Below are 16,693 nucleotides of genomic sequence, written 5' to 3'. Positions count from 1 at the left end.
GAAATACAGTGTCATAAGTGCCACCTTAGGCTCTATTTCCAAGCTTGAACTCTGAATAGGAGTTAATTACCAGGCCCAGTAAATACCTCCTCTGTAGTGGCTACATTTACTATATCTAAGACCCCACCACCCATTTTTGATTGGAACTCAAGACATATCTAAGCTTCTAGCTGCACTAATTGCTAACAGTAGATAAACATAGACTTAAGTGCAAGTAAAACCAAGAAAATGTACTATGAAATCAAGTAAACGTTTCCTCTAATAATTCACCAGTCACATTGCCTGGGAGGAATTCTGGCCCACTCCTGCTTCTGCTTGGTCATGTTTGAGGGATTTCTTTTATGAACAGGTTGTTCCAGAGCATCTCAATTGGGTTAAAAACTCAACTTTGACTTGGCCATTCTAAAATCGTGACATTTTTTTCCATTCACTCTGTTGCTGATTTACTGATGTGCTTTGGATAACTGTCCTAAGGAATGATCCACTTTCAGCTAAGGGATAGCTGTTGGACTGATTATCTCATGTTTTTATAGAAAACGAGCTGGTATTGAGAGGAATTCATGGTGGACTCAAAGATTCTGAGGAGTCCAGGTCTTGCAGCTGCATCCAGGTCAAGATCGTCACCCCAACGAAACCACACAACAGCTGGTTTGTCGTCTAAACGGGTGCTGTTTTGCAAATCTAAGTCATGCAACAATATTGTTTGGCGATAAGGGGTTTTCTCCCAGCTACCCTTCCATGAAAGCTGTATTTTACATAGGTCTATCTTATTCTCAGATTCTTGCCTCTGGGTGAATAGCTAATTTAAATGACACAATAACACTACACCTGCTATTAAGACGTGTAAATCACAGTAGAAGTATCACGTATAAATACCCAACATAAGCAATGGCTAAGGCCCCACCACCTAGGGGGAGCCGCACACACGGTGGCTTCACCAGGCCGCCAGCGTTGGGGGTCAGCAGCGCAATGCACCGCCACCCTTCAACATTGTGGACGGCGATTGTTTGTTTGGCAGGACCGCAACCCCAGACGCACCTCATATGCTTCCAAGGCATGTGTTGAGTAGACCATGAAGCCCTATCCTAAAAGGGAGCACAAGGCAATGGCAGGTATTTCGCTTCAGACTGTCGCATCGGAAGGACGCTGCCTGTGCTGCTCCGGCCTCCTTAGAACTGGCCATTTCTTTGTGCCACCTACCATCCCCATACCAATTAGGGATAGGCTGTTAATTTCTGTGTGAGTACTTGGTGTGCTTTGTCGTTGCTGTGTAACTAATCTTTTCCTTCTAGGTCGATTGCTATTGTCGTATTTTGTCTTGTAGCCTTGCTGGTGAGGTCATGATTGGGGGGGTGGGCCATGTCGGCATTACCGTCCTTACATATATACAACAGTGGAGTTAAAGGCCCCTCCCAAGGGGGTGCTGGCAGGAGGTCAAATGGTGGATCCAGGGGCACAGGGTTGTGAGCAATCACTGGTATCTGGCCATTGTGAACAAACACCCATGCCGGCGCAATGGGCAAAAGGTTAGCACTCCTGCCTCTCTGTACCAACACAAGTCAAACTTGGAATCCCGCAAGGATCGATCCTATCACCATCCCTCTTCAATCTCTTCATGGAACCACTTGCAATTATTTTGTAACAAGCAGGGGTTCATTGCCACCTATATGCTGATGACACACAAATATACTACAATATCAAATCGTCCCGTGACGTCCGACCCCTCAATGTCACGCTTACCAAGATCCAAACCTGGTTTAACACAAACCACTTAAAACTGAACCCGGATTAAACGGAATTAATACTGTTATCTCCAAAAAGTAACCACCAACCTATTCAAGTCTGGCTCAATGAGCTGGCTCCTCTAAGCCATTGGTTACTGAGAGCATATATGACCCTACAACAACTAGTACTTTTGTAAACCACTCTGTCACCTAGTCAAGAGTAACACCGATTCCCGATTGGACCTATCCTTATGTTTTTTATGACCCACCATGTCAGAACTCCGGTGGGCTCACGCACTAAACCAATGATGGATACTTTATACTCACTACAAAATGAGGGCAAGACACTAAGCGTTTTCAAACCGGTATCTATGCAAGATGTATAAACATCATAGGTGTTCCCACTTACTAACCTTGGCAGACATAAGACACGTGATGTTATATGTATGATCATAAATTAGAGAAGAAACTATTTGTTGTCTGCTCTTCTTCTCCCTTGTTTTCTTCCTTAATTTAGCCTTAGCAACAGAGGCTTAACTCACCGATGTGAAAAAACGTGGAAACATTACTGTTTGCAACTTCATTTTTTTCCTCAGAACACAAAATAAATATGGATAAGTACAAATAAAATGAACCAATGAAAATAAATAGAGACTACATTTTTTTTTAAATATACCAAAAAACCTGGAGGCCCAACTGTAAATCCCAATGCAGGCAAAGCCAATTCTGAATCTGATTATTTAGAGGACGAAAAAACAAGTTATATCGAAAGGCGTAACAAACAAACACTTTTAACACCATAGAGCTGCAAAATGGTGTCGTTAAACATTTGATTCTTAACATTTTACATAATAGATTCCTTCTGTACAACAATAACACTTGCTCTCACAAATATGGGCGTCCTCAAAAGTGGAGAGTTCCTCTTTGGCTTTGCAGTGCCTGCTTGTTGCTATTGATTTTGCTTTGTGTAGTGTTTATTGACGAGTCTCTATTCCAGACTATTTCACTGCCAAAGGCACACACTGGTGCAGCTCTGTTTTTACCCAGGTTAGAATGGAGAGCTGGCTGCAGGTGGACAGATTTGGCAGACAACGCATGTCACTGGCCAGACGCCAAGTGGCACAAGATGTACAGTGGCTCGGATAGAAGCCCAAATGGGATCAACACGAGACCAAAGGGGCAAAAAAGGGGAGGACGCAAAAGACAGCCAATTGGAACATTCCAAGAGGTCGCGGGGGGCGGGCGTAGGGTTCTTAAAGTTATGAGGAGCCAGAAAGTTAAGAGCGAAAGTGCTTGGGGACCCTAAATAAGTAAAGGCTAGGTGGACCATTCAAGGAATTCAACTCAAGGAAGCCACGCTGGACCAGAAGGAGGGCAAGGAGGATTAAAAATAAGTGGTTGATTTAGGGTGGATCGCACTGCATAGAAACAGGGAGGGTTAAATGTATGACCCGTATACATACAGGGACAGCCCATAAAACGGGGAGATCCTTAAAAGTCCCGATGTAACATAGCACAAAGGGGGGGGGGAAAGCAAAATGGGACGAGATCACAAACGAAAGGAACCGTGAGACTCTAAAAATAAACTGGACTAGTGCGAACACCCATGAGACAAGGTGGCGAGCTGGGCACCAAACACACTATTTGTGAGAGAACTGGCAAAGGGGGGTGGGGGATAAGACACACGGGATCTGGAGAATGGGGAAAGAAACACAAGCAACTGGGGGGCTATGGTAACTCACAAATATTTATGGAGTTTTGGGACCAACAATGCAATTAGAGAACCATCATAACAAACCTTTGCGGATACGAGGGGCCGGTCGGGCCTAAAAGTACACAGAGGCCCTAGGGGCCACTGGTCGGGAAAGCGGGTGCAGGCGGTTGTATGACACAAGGCCCTATGTTCGTTGCACAAGGGAGCACGGTCCCTAAGGGGACGAGGATATTTGGACTCCAAAGAAGTGCAACAGGAGGCAAGAGCTAGAGCAATAATACGGCTCGCCAGAGGGGTTCCACTTCCAACCTGAAGGGGGCAGGAAAAGTGAAGTACGTGTGGTGCCTGGGGGGTTGGCACAAGCGCAAAATTGTAGCGTGTTGAGAAGTTAAAAGTTTCAAGTTGTTTCCCCTCGTGGTGTGCCTGGAGAGAGAGTACGACTGTGCCTAGCCAGTGATCGATCCCTCCCCCTCACTCCTCGGTTTCTGCCACGGGACCTTCGTCCCCGGACAGACAGATCTGCGCTTACCTCTCAGCCATCTTCACATGTCCCAAGGCCCCCCCGTCGTCTGTAGGGTCCAGTCTGAGGCTCTACTCCACCACTGCCCCTTCCTCGCGCCCCAGAAACTCCCCGGCGCGCCGGGAGTCGCAGAGTTCCTGTTCCGGACTCCCCGCTTGGCACGAGCTGTACAAGAAGTGCCCGCTGGGCGCACTCCGTGCCCCCGTCCCAACTCCGCTCGGTGAACCCTGGCTTCCTCCTCCTCGCGCACCGTCCAGGCTGTCCCCGTGGCCGTCAGGGCGCCCTCGGCGTGCCGGGCTTTCCCCGCACACTATCCGGACCTTCCCTCCCTCCCTCCGGCGCAGCAGGGACTCGGAGCTCAGGATTGAAACCCGAGCCTTCCTCACGGGAGGGGGAGGGAGCGGAGAGGACAGCTGGGAGGAAGAGGGAGGGCACAGGAAGGCAAGGTGATCGTGGCACCGCTCAGACAAGAGGAGCAGTGCCGGGTGGGGAGCCTGGGACGGGGCAGAAGTGCAGAGGGCACATGTACTCAGAATTAAAGAATTTACCCACGATACAGTAGGGATGTGATGTCCCCTGATTGCCATGCGGGTTGAATGGAGCGGCAGGTTGCACTCCAAAGGGAGAGGCGGGTAAATTGCCACAAAGAGAGGAAGGCAAACAAATCCTCGCGAGTCTCACTCACATTGACAGGCATCGAGTTGTCCCCGTGTCCGCCTGTTTTGTTGTTGCTTTTTGGGCAGTTTTATATAGCGCCTACTCGACCCGAAGGTACTGGAGCGTTTTACATGAGCTCCAGTTACGTTACACAAGGGCACATTCATTTTTGGTAGACATGGGGAGATTAAGATTAAGTGATTTGCCCAGAATCACAGGATGTTGAGCCGGACCGAGGCTCGTACCTGGTTCTCCAGCTCCAAAGTCTGCAACTCTGGCTGTACATTCTCCATACATTCCAACATTTGGGAACACACTGGAGGGAGATTTTCGGAAAAAATTGGGGCGGGGAATACATTTTTCCCATGAACTAACAACGTAGGAGTGGAGGACATTTTTAGCCAACGGAAAGCTAAAATCGTACACTTTCTGTCTTTAAAAATATGATTATTAGCATCAGCCCCCACTTATTTTACCAGGAGCTCGATTACTGGAGCAAATAGAGCCACACATTGACTCTTTGGCCTCTATGGGGCGAGATCGGAGCTCATTCAGAACGCTAATCATGCGCTGGCTTCTCTGATACAAGCACATCTAAGGGGTGAGCGAGGGGAGGCAATGAGTCTGATGGTGCAAGCCACCTTTCGTGATGTCCCCACTTCTTTTTAGGTCTTGGCCAGCGTAGGCTGCGCTTGCGCAGTCTCGCTGGCGAGATTTTATGTTTCTTAGTAGCGAGGGTTAACTCCGCCCCTTTTCTCCATTGGCTGGCCTCCTAAATGCTGGCCAGCCATTGGAGAAGAGGTTTCAATGACGATTTAAGCCCCGTCTTTTTCGGTTTGAGGGACGTGTTTCTTGCGCAACTTAGAAAGGTACTGGTTTTATTTACCTCGGTAAAGCAATCTGGCTCACGGCAGAGTCGGGCGTCTCGTGATCTTTTACATACCCCCTTCCTATCGACGTTGGTTTGCGAGTGGGTAGAGCTAGAAGTGTGGGGAGGGCGGGGCTTCATCAAGTTGTTTTGAGCCCCCTGGCGCTCCCCACATGCAGGCTGTGAATGGGAGTACAAACCCCGCACGGCTCTGCAGGCATGGACCGCCACCACTGCACCGCCCCGGCCCCCGTCCGCACCGCCGACTGGTACTACCAGTTCCGAGTCATGCTGCTGGGGGACACCACAGCGGGGAAGACGTCGCTGGTGCAGCCTACACCGAGAAGTCCTTCCTGGAGCAGGCGGTGTGCACCCTGGGCGTGGAGTTCCACGTGAAGATGCTGGCGCCCGGCGCGCGGGTCAAGATGCAGATGTGGGACACTGCGGGGCAGGAGCGCTTCAGGTGAGTGACTGACTCTCCCAACCCCACCGCCCGCCACAGTGATGGTTCACGGAAGCGGCCTGCATTGTCCACACTTTCAGCAGCAGGGACAGACACTCCCGTCCTCGCGCGCCCTGCACAACAGGCCACGCAGATCCCAAACACTCCCCACTTCTCAGGTCAGAACTTGTTTTACAACAAACCTTGGGAGGCTTGGGCGCCAAACAAGTCGGGCAAGTTGTCAGGAAAGTGTTAGCTGCTGAAAGCACGCGTGCAGCCTTGCGCAATCGGCTGTCAGCGGCCTCGGGCGGAGTATTCAAAGGCCTGCATGAAAGGCTCATTCCGTAATCCCCAGCCGAATGAGCATTGGCATTACAACTACTCCTCCCCCCCATTCCCCCCAGCCGCAATTGTCCCCTCTGGCTACGTCCTCCCCCCCCCCCCCATCTGTCCTGTCACCAGACCCCTCGCTACCTACTCCCCAGCTGTCCAATTTACCGCCCCTCCCCCACCGCACCCCCTGGCTCACCTTCGTCCCAACACCAAATACGTTTCCTCCATCCTGACCACGAACCTCCCGCGGCCAAAACAGCAGAAATGCGGCCCTCCGAGCGCTACCCCTAACTTAAAAATGTAACTCCTCGCTGCCTCCTCCCCAGGAAAACTGCAGGGGGGGCTGTATTTTAACTCCATCTATAGAACCCTGTGTGTCACAAAACGTTAGTGGTGTGTATATATAGAGAACACATCTACCACTGGCGTAGCCTCTTAGCGCTTTGTCGTGTCTGGAATGTGTCTTCCAGTGCAGCTCTGGTCTGTTTGCAATTTCGAATGTCTCGAGGGAAAGCGCCTTGGCACTCGGCCCCTGGGAGCACGCATGCTGGGGTCAGGCGGGGTGACGGCTGGTCTGGAATGTGAGGGTGCAATGTTGATGTGTGTGCAGTGTACGCGCGCCCACAGGCATCCAAGTGACTCATGTATTCGTGTGTTTTCAATAGAGCGGACAAGGCCCTGACTGGCATCAGGATTCAGAAAAGGGGGTGGTGATGGACAGAGCATCTGAATTAAGCAGAACACTCATACCCAGTCAAAAGATCAGGGCTTGATCCATCACCGTTTTTTAGCTCACTGCACCATCCCAGTTCAGAACCTGGCTACATGCAAATTAGTCTGTCCCTGGCCCTGTGCATCATGGGAACAGGGCAGACCAAACTACCAAGCCAATTCTTTACTGGAAAGGAAACAAGCTTCCGGGGACCGGTTTCTGGCATTACAGCCGTCTTCGGCCCGGCTTGCTTGAATCCTGATGGTGCAGTGAGCAAGGGCTCACATCTGAGCATACCCTTCCACGCTTGTGGTGGCCAAAACGATTCAGAAAAGGGGGTGGTGATGGACAGAGCATCTGAATTAAGCAGAACACTCATACCCAGTCAAAAGATCAGGGCTTGATCCATCACCGTTTTTTAGCTCACTGCACCATCCCAGTTCAGAACCTGGCTACATGCAAATTAGTCTGTCCCTGGCCCTGTGCATCATGGGAACAGGGCAGACCAAACTACCAAGCCAATTCTTTACTGGAAAGGAAACAAGCTTCCGGGGACCGGTTTCTGGCATTACAGCCGTCTTCGGCCCGGCTTGCTTGAATCCTGATGGTGCAGTGAGCAAGGGACTCACATCTGAGCATACCCTTCCACGCTTGTGGTGGCCAAAACGATTCAGAAAAGGGGGTGGTGATGGACAGAGCATCTGAATTAAGCAGAACACTCATACCCAGTCAAAAGATCAGGGCTTGATCCATCACCGTTTTTTAGCTCACTGCACCATCCCAGTTCAGAACCTGGCTACATGCAAATTAGTCTGTCCCTGGCCCTGTGCATCATGGGAACAGGGCAGACCAAACTACCAAGCCAATTCTTTACTGGAAAGGAAACAAGCTTCCGGGGACCGGTTTCTGGCATTACAGCCGTCTTCGGCCCGGCTTGCTTGAATCCTGATGGTGCAGTGAGCAAGAGACTCACATCTGAGCATACCCTTCCACGCTTGTGGTGGCCAAAACGATTCAGAAAAGGGGGTGGTGATGGACAGAGCATCTGAATTAAGCAGAACACTCATACCCAGTCAAAAGATCAGGGCTTGATCCATCACCGTTTTTTAGCTCACTGCACCATCCCAGTTCAGAACCTGGCTACATGCAAATTAGTCTGTCCCTGGCCCTGTGCATCATGGGAACAGGGCAGACCAAACTACCAAGCCAATTCTTTACTGGAAAGGAAACAAGCTTCCGGGGACCGGTTTCTGGCATTACAGCCGTCTTCGGCCCGGCTTGCTTGAATCCTGATGGTGCAATGAGCAAAGGACTCACATCTGAGCATACCCTTCCACGCTTGTGGTGGCCAAAACGATTCAGAAAAGGGGGTGGTGATGGACAGAGCATCTGAATTAAGCAGAACACTCATACCCAGTCAAAAGATCAGGGCTTGATCCATCACCGTTTTTTAGCTCACTGCACCATCCCAGTTCAGAACCTGGCTACATGCAAATTAGTCTGTCCCTGGCCCTGTGCATCATGGGAACAGGGCAGACCAAACTACCAAGCCAATTCTTTACTGGAAAGGAAACAAGCTTCCGGGGACCGGTTTCTGGCATTACAGCCATCTTCGGCCCGGCTTGCTTGAATCCTGATGGTGCAGTGAGCAAGGGACTCACATCTGAGCATACCCTTCCACGCTTGTGGTGGCCAAAACGATTCAGAAAAGGGGGTGGTGATGGACAGAGCATCTGAATTAAGCAGAACACTCATACCCAGTCAAAAGATCAGGGCTTGATCCATCACCGTTTTTTAGCTCACTGCACCATCCCAGTTCAGAACCTGGCTACATGCAAATTAGTCTGTCCCTGGCCCTGTGCATCATGGGAACAGGGCAGACCAAACTACCAAGCCAATTCTTTACTGGAAAGGAAACAAGCTTCCGGGGACCGGTTTCTGGCATTACAGCCGTCTTCGGCCCGGCTTGCTTGAATCCTGATGGTGCAGTGAGCAAGGGACTCACATCTGAGCATACCCTTCCACGCTTGTGGTGGCCAAAACGATTCAGAAAAGGGGGTGGTGATGGACAGAGCATCTGAATTAAGCAGAACACTCATACCCAGTCAAAAGATCAGGGCTTGATCCATCACCGTTTTTTAGCTCACTGCACCATCCCAGTTCAGAACCTGGCTACATGCAAATTAGTCTGTCCCTGGCCCTGTGCATCATGGGAACAGGGCAGACCAAACTACCAAGCCAATTCTTTACTGGAAAGGAAACAAGCTTCCGGGGACCGGTTTCTGGCATTACAGCCGCCTTCGGCCCGGCTTGCTTGAATCCTGATGGTGCAATGAGCAAAGGACTCACATCTGAGCATACCCTTCCACGCTTGTGGTGGCCAAAACGATTCAGAAAAGGGGGTGGTGATGGACAGAGCATCTGAATTAAGCAGAACACTCATACCCAGTCAAAAGATCAGGGCTTGATCCATCACCGTTTTTTAGCTCACTGCACCATCCCAGTTCAGAACCTGGCTACATGCAAATTAGTCTGTCCCTGGCCCTGTGCATCATGGGAACAGGGCAGACCAAACTACCAAGCCAATTCTTTACTGGAAAGGAAACAAGCTTCCGGGGACCGGTTTCTGGCATTACAGCCGTCTTCGGCCCGGCTTGCTTGAATCCTGATGGTGCAGTGAGCAAGGGACTCACATCTGAGCATACCCTTCCACGCTTGTGGTGGCCAAAACGATTCAGAAAAGGGGGTGGTTGATGGACAGAGCATCTGAATTAAGCAGAACACTCATACCCAGTCAAAAGATCAGGGCTTGATCCATCACCGTTTTTTAGCTCACTGCACCATCCCAGTTCAGAACCTGGCTACATGCAAATTAGTCTGTCCCTGGCCCTGTGCATCATGGGAACAGGGCAGACCAAACTACCAAGCCAATTCTTTACTGGAAAGGAAACAAGCTTCCGGGGACCGGTTTCTGGCATTACAGCTGTCTTCGGCCCGGCTTGCTTGAATCCTGATGGTGCAGTGAGCAAGGGACTCACATCTGAGCATACCCTTCCACGCTTGTGGTGGCCAAAACGATTCAGAAAAGGGGGTGGTGATGGACAGAGCATCTGAATTAAGCAGAACACTCATACCCAGTCAAAAGATCAGGGCTTGATCCATCACCGTTTTTTAGCTCACTGCACCATCCCAGTTCAGAACCTGGCTACATGCAAATTAGTCTGTCCCTGGCCCTGTGCATCATGGGAACAGGGCAGACCAAACTACCAAGCCAATTCTTTACTGGAAAGGAAACAAGCTTCCGGGGACCGGTTTCTGGCATTACAGCCGTCTTCGGCCCGGCTTGCTTGAATCCTGATGGTGCAGTGAGCAAGGGACTCACATCTGAGCATACCCTTCCACGCTTGTGGTGGCCAAAACGATTCAGAAAAGGGGGTGGTGATGGACAGAGCATCTGAATTAAGCAGAACACTCATACCCAGTCAAAAGATCAGGGCTTGATCCATCACCGTTTTTTAGCTCACTGCACCATCCCAGTTCAGAACCTGGCTACATGCAAATTAGTCTGTCCCTGGCCCTGTGCATCATGGGAACAGGGCAGACCAAACTACCAAGCCAATTCTTTACTGGAAAGGAAACAAGCTTCCGGGGACCGGTTTCTGGCATTACAGCCGTCTTCGGCCCGGCTTGCTTGAATCCTGATGGTGCAGTGAGCAAGGGACTCACATCTGAGCATACCCTTCCACGCTTGTGGTGGCCAAAACGATTCAGAAAAGGGGGTGGTGATGGACAGACTGGCATCAGAGCGCCTTTTCAGACTCGGTAACAGTGCACATATAGCACTTTTTTTCACAAATGAGTGTATCACTCATCCATCTCTCTTGGCAGCTCTAGTGCTCTGAAACGGTCTAATGGTATTAAGTGCTAAACGACGAGCAACAAAACGCACATTAATCAGGACAGTAATGGGGAAACACATTTAGTACTTGGAGTGAGAAACAAAGCTATCGTACAGAACTGCTCTTTATTGGGAAAAGGCTGGTGAAGGACCAGAGAAGTTTTGTTTGGCAGTGGCCACCACCAGTTTCATTTTGGGAAGATTGCCCGTGGTGGAGAACAAACCCGAAATATCCCAATAATTTAAGGGAAGAGACATAAAACAAAGACAAGACGTGGTTTAGTACCAGGTTGCCAACACTAGAGCCACGCAACTGGGTTCTAATTCGGCCTTTCCCATCTGAACAGAAACTGTGTGATCTTGGGCAAATCACTTAGCCTCACTATTCGTCAGTGTGAGAAGTTGGCCTGGTATATGATGTCCACTATTCTAGTTGGCACCTTGCACCAGTCCAAACAATCCCTTATGGTGATGGCTGTAAAGTCAACCTTATAGACCAGCTATCCTAGTGGTAGCATAGACAAAGCAGTCTTAGGCTAAAACTTCAGAGAGCATGTGAAGCCAGCTGTCTTACCAATAATAATCCCTTGAATATCAAATGAAAGGACACCACACAAGGTATATATAAAATACATATGTATTTATTACTAACACAACCCTTCTGGACTCTTTATGAGGTCAGAGTTCGAGATACAGCACAAGTTACTCAATAAGCATACTATAAGTTGCACAAATACAATTCTGCCCTAGGGGCCTCACAAATCATATACTAAATAAGTAGTATAAGGACCACTTCAAGAAAGGTGAGTAAGCCTAGGAAATCGCTGGGGCTACACTGAACAACCAAGGGTTTGGAAGTAGGAGGCCCACGGGAAGCGTGTGCAGTGTCTAAACACACACGCGATTTACCATAGAGTTTCAATGGGAACGTAAAAGTTACAAATTAGTAGATTTCGGACACTTCCGGATGGACTACGGGAAAACCCTGTTAAACTAGGACACTTGGATAGTTAATACCCACGGGCGCACCGGAGTACTTGAGTTACCTTACCCAGGGAAGCCTGGTGCATAGGTGTTCTTTCGTGTTGGGTTTCGTCGCTGTTTCCTATGAAGAGCGGCAAGAAAGTGCTGCAGGCGACCAGGAGAAAAGTGTCCGGGTGGATCCAAGGGTGGATCGGAGTCGAGAAGAACCTGAAAGCAGAGAGGACAGAGTCTGGGTCACAAGCCAGTGACCAGGAAGGAACCAGGCGATGTCGAGATGCAATCAGGTGAAGAGGTGAAGCTTGTCTCTGCAGCCACGAGGACCAGGAGGCATCGACGATGACCAGGAGCTGGAGTTGAGCTGTCCCACGACGGATCTAGCTGTTGGCGGTGTCGGTATCCGGATTGGACCCAACAAACCTTGGCAAATGCAATCCACGCAGGACGGGAAGATTGGCTTCATTTCAGACCAGCAAGGTCTGGGGAGCTTCTCCTTCGCAGGAAAGCTGGAGCAAGCTCAGAGCAACCACACAAGCAGTGTAGTTTCACAAAGATGTCTCCAGAGGGGCCACTAGTCAATGGCTAGCAACCGCGAAGACGCGTCGAGCTGAAATGCAGGCGCAGGCCCCACGCGGCACTCGTGGAGTGTGGAGGGCTGAGGTTTGGTGCAAATGCTGCTCGGGGCTGGGGCTTCTCAAACCCCAATGCACAACTTTGAAGGTACCTCAGAAGCTGCACAGGTAGCAAAAAGCAGGTAGTCCAGGATGTCCGGTCTCACGTCTCGTGTGTCCGCCACGGGTCTCAGCTTTGCTGTGGATGTGGGTCGGAGTCAGAGAAGTCTAGAAGTCCAGTTCCTGCGTCGCTAAGTCTTCGGGTTCTGGCTGGAGCGTCGATAAAGCAAACCGGCAAGTTACTGTTGGTGCCTGTTTGCACAGGGTGGTCACTCCTTGACCACAAGGTAGATGTTTTCAGTCTTCCAGTCGATGTGGAACGTCGAAGGTCCAAGAGTTTCATTTCAGAGTTTCTTTCCAGGATAATCTAATGTCTCTAGACATAGCTCCTATCTTTATACTAAACTAAGGGGCTGGATTACCTGCTAGGTCCCTCCTATGGGTGGAACCTGAGAAGGGGAGACCTTCTTGGGTCTCACACTCAGCTTCCTGGGAAGACTGATCCTCATCCTGAGACAAGGGGGAAGACACTGCCTTAACCCTTTTGCTCTTTCTCTTGGAAGGCAACTGGTCCATAGTTTCAGGATCCAGTGCCTGTTCAGTTTGGCACTTTTTGACCTGTGACCTGGTCACAGCAAGGACATGTAACGATATGCCCAGCATCTCTGCATGAGTCCTATACTCCACTTCAGACCAGACTGAAGATTCTAGATCATTGCCCAATAGACATTCTACAGGGAGGTCTGAACTTACAACAACTTTCTTGAGGCCAGTTACCCCTCCCCAGGAGAAATTAACAATTGCCGTACTATGGGTGGTAGTGACATTGCTAGCATTGGTCACTAGGTAATTATCACCTAGTATGATCTGTCCAGGGTCCACAAAGTTAGGCGTCACCATAGTGACACTGGCACATGTGTCCCTGTAGGCCAGAGCCACTTTATTATTGATTAAAGGTGTCTGTCTGTACTTGCCCAGGTTACTGGGGCTCACTATAGAGGACATACCCATGTCCACATCACAGACAAGGACAGCTTGAGTTGGTACTCTGACTAGGCCAGAGTCCATCTCAGTTCCCAGGGTTAACCCTACTACACCCTTCTGTTGAGAACCACCACTATTAGCTGTACTAGGGGAAACAGTTGCCTTAGGGGCAATGGTGGCTGGAGCTGTCTCCTTTTTGGTGCAATCACTGGTCCAGTGAGTATTACTTTTACAAAAATAGCACCAGGGTTTCTTTGGACCTTCTTTCTTTTTCTTAGATTGTTGGGGACCCCCACAAGTAGAAGCGTTTTGGGGACCTTGAGAAGACTTATGGTCTTTTGCTTTCTCCCCACCCTTTTGGTCTTGCTTCTTCTGATCACCACCTTGGTTCTGGGTTTTCTGCTTCACCCTGGTTCTGACCCATTTGTCTGCCTTCTTTCCCAATTCTTGGGGAGAGGTCAGATCAGAGTCAATCAGGTGCTGATGCAATAACTGGTTCTGACAATTATTAAGTATTTGTTCTCTCATGATCAAATTATACAATCCTGTATAGTCCTTAACTTTACTGCCCAGCAACCAGCCTTCCAGAGCCTTAGTGGCACAATCTACAAAGTCAGTCCAATCCTGAGTCTGTGTCTTCTGGGTTTCTCTGGACAGCAACCTATACTGCTCAGTGGTTAAGCCAAACCCATCTATCAGAGCACTCTTCAGGACAGTGTAGTTGTCAGCATCCTCATCACCAACTGTGAGGAGCTTGTCTCTTCCTTTTTCTGAAAAGGAGAGCCATAAGATTGCTGCCCACTGACTCTGGGGTACCTGCTGTACTTTGCAGGCCCTCTCCAAAGCAGTTATCCATTTGTGGATGTCATCCCCACTCTTGTAGGGAGAGACAATCTTATTTAGGTTTATATGGTCATAAGACCTTTCCCTATCCCTAGGGGGAATGCTGCCACCAGTGGGTTCTAACCCACTTAACGTTTGCTCTCTTGCAAGAGCAAGTCTCTCTTTGGCTAGGGCAATCTCTTGCCTCTCAATCCTCAGATTGACTTCCTTCATTCTGGCCTGGTGCTCTCTCCTCTGAGGGGAAGTCATTCTCCCCTGAGCAGAGGCATCAGATCCTACTGAGTCATTGGAATGGCGAGATTCCCTGGACAGGGATCTCCTCCTTCTGGGCCCAGAGTTAAGCCTGCTTGGGGGTCTGAATTGGGCTATGTCCTCTCCAGCCCCATGTAAGCATAGGTTGATCTGGTTAAGTTCTAAAACTAGAACCTGATCAGTGTCATCATCATCATCATCCCCTAGATTTTCATCAGGGAAATCCTCTGTTGATGGATGACCCTCCCCTGTACTACTTGTTGAGACTGGGTTAGCTGCTTTAGCTACATCATACTCCTCTAGTAGATGCTTAAGAGTAGGTTTGAAGTAGGTGCAAAGACGCGTCGAGCTGAAATGCAGGTGCAGGCCCCACGCGGCACTCGTGGAGTATGGAGGGCTGAGCTTCAGTGCAAATGCTGCTCAGGTCTGGGGCTTCTCAAACCCCAATGCACAACTTCGAGGGTACCTCAGAGGCTGCACAGGTAGCAAAAAGCAGGTAGTACAGGATGTCGGTCCCACGTCTCTCGTGTCCGCCACGGGTCTCAGCTTTGCTGTGCATGTGGGTCGGAGTCAGAGAAGTCTGGAAGTCCAGTTCCTGCGTCGCTAAGTCTTCGGGTTCTGGCTGGAGCGTCGACACAGCAAACCAGCAAGTTACTGTTGGTGCCTGTTTGCACAGGGTGGTCACTCCTTGACCACAAGGGAGATGAGATGTCTTCAGTCTTCCAGTCGATGTGGAACGTCGAAGGTCCAAGAGTTTCATTTCAGAGTTTCTTTCCAGGATAATCTAATGTCTCTAGACACAGCTCCTATCTTTATACTAAACTAAGGGGCTGGATTACCTGCTAGGTCCCTCCTATGGGTGGAACCTGAGAAGGGGGTGGTTACACCGCTTTCTCTTTGTCCAGTTTCACGCCAGAGCTGGGGCTGGAGTGCCCCAGCAACTAGTTTGAACCAGGCATTGCATGGAGCACCTTGTGTGCCCCAGGCAGTGTCTGGAAAAGCATCTTTCCATTGAACCCACCCTGCCCCAATCCACTACAGGCTGTCTGGGGAGGTGCTAGCACCTCCTTCGACAGGAAACCTATTGTCCAGGCCTCCCCTGCCGGAGTTTCATCCAGCAGCAGGAGGTCAGACTCGTGTCTGTGGCAGCAGCATCCATTTTGTGATGCTGAGGATCTGTTTAACTTTAACCGGGTAAAGCAGTAACTACATGTCTTCTCCCTCTAGAAGGGTGGAATTCTACCCCCGCCGCCAGAACTGGCGGGGGGGGGATAGTATTCCAAAGTGTTTGACACCTTACACAACATGTTTTGATAAAGCCAAACCAAAGTTAGCATTAACCGCGAGGATTATAATGCACTTAAGAGTATATGGTATGGCTATATCATAGAACAGCTATAAGGACATGGTTCCGAAAGTTGCAGACAGGCTCAGCTCATGCTAGAGCACCATCTCACATAAAACCAAGCACTCTGCCTTCAGGATTGTCAAGGCCTGCCATAGGAGTGACTTATAGGTATATATGTGTCTATATATAAGGGTACATATAGAAATACTATACCTAAGCAAGGGGTGATTACACGACCTTGCCCAAGCTGAGTGATCAGCCTGTGGTGTCAGTTTGGATGGCCAGCCAGGGGTGGCATAATTCATGCTGCGGCCCCTGGTAGGCCTTGGATGCACCTATGCCCTGGGTACCTATGATACACTATACAGGGGCTCACAAAGGTGACCCAATACCCAATTAGGTATGTACCTAAAGTACATGTTATGAATTGAGAGAGAGAAGAGCTGGGCTGTGGGTCTGATTAGCAGGCCCACAGCCACACTAAAATCGAAAAAACAGTGAATCACAGCAAAAAGTTGGGGTGACCATAGGGAGCAGACCCTACTCTCCTACAGTCAGGTGCCGTTAAAGTTACAACCGGGAGTACTATGAAACAAGTCGATGAAATGCCGAGACAGCATAGGCGGTTTCAGCGTTTGTAGAGATCTGTATGCACCTTCCAATGTTGTAGGTGCTCGAGGTTCCTGCCTTTCATCCAGTGCATTGAATGGATAGATGTATTACTTGATTTCCTCCCGTCGCAAAAG

At 49.7% G+C, this 16,693-nt stretch overlaps 1 protein-coding gene across 3 annotated transcripts in view; it reads right to left on the bottom strand.

Annotated features, from left to right (window-relative positions):
- The window catches only part of LOC144768507 (rho GTPase-activating protein 39-like), a 513,307-nt gene extending 508,965 nt beyond the window's left edge, over positions 1-4,342 (bottom strand). Inside the window, exon 1 of one of the 3 annotated variants that reach the window (XM_078652231.1) lies at positions 3,968-4,342. In XM_078652231.1, the coding sequence (XP_078508357.1) occupies positions 3,968-3,978 (11 nt within the window). In that variant the 5' untranslated portion in view covers positions 3,979-4,342. The remainder of the gene's footprint in view (positions 1-3,967) is intronic. The other 2 variants (XM_078652230.1, XM_078652232.1) reach the window with 2 other exon arrangements.
- Positions 4,343-16,693: the final 12,351 nt, after the last annotated feature.

The sequence above is a fragment of the Lissotriton helveticus genome, chromosome 7 (genome assembly GCF_964261635.1).
Source record: "Lissotriton helveticus chromosome 7, aLisHel1.1, whole genome shotgun sequence".
NCBI classification, from domain to species: domain Eukaryota; kingdom Metazoa; phylum Chordata; class Amphibia; order Caudata; family Salamandridae; genus Lissotriton; species Lissotriton helveticus.
This window is presented reverse-complemented; position numbering and strand designations above follow the sequence as displayed.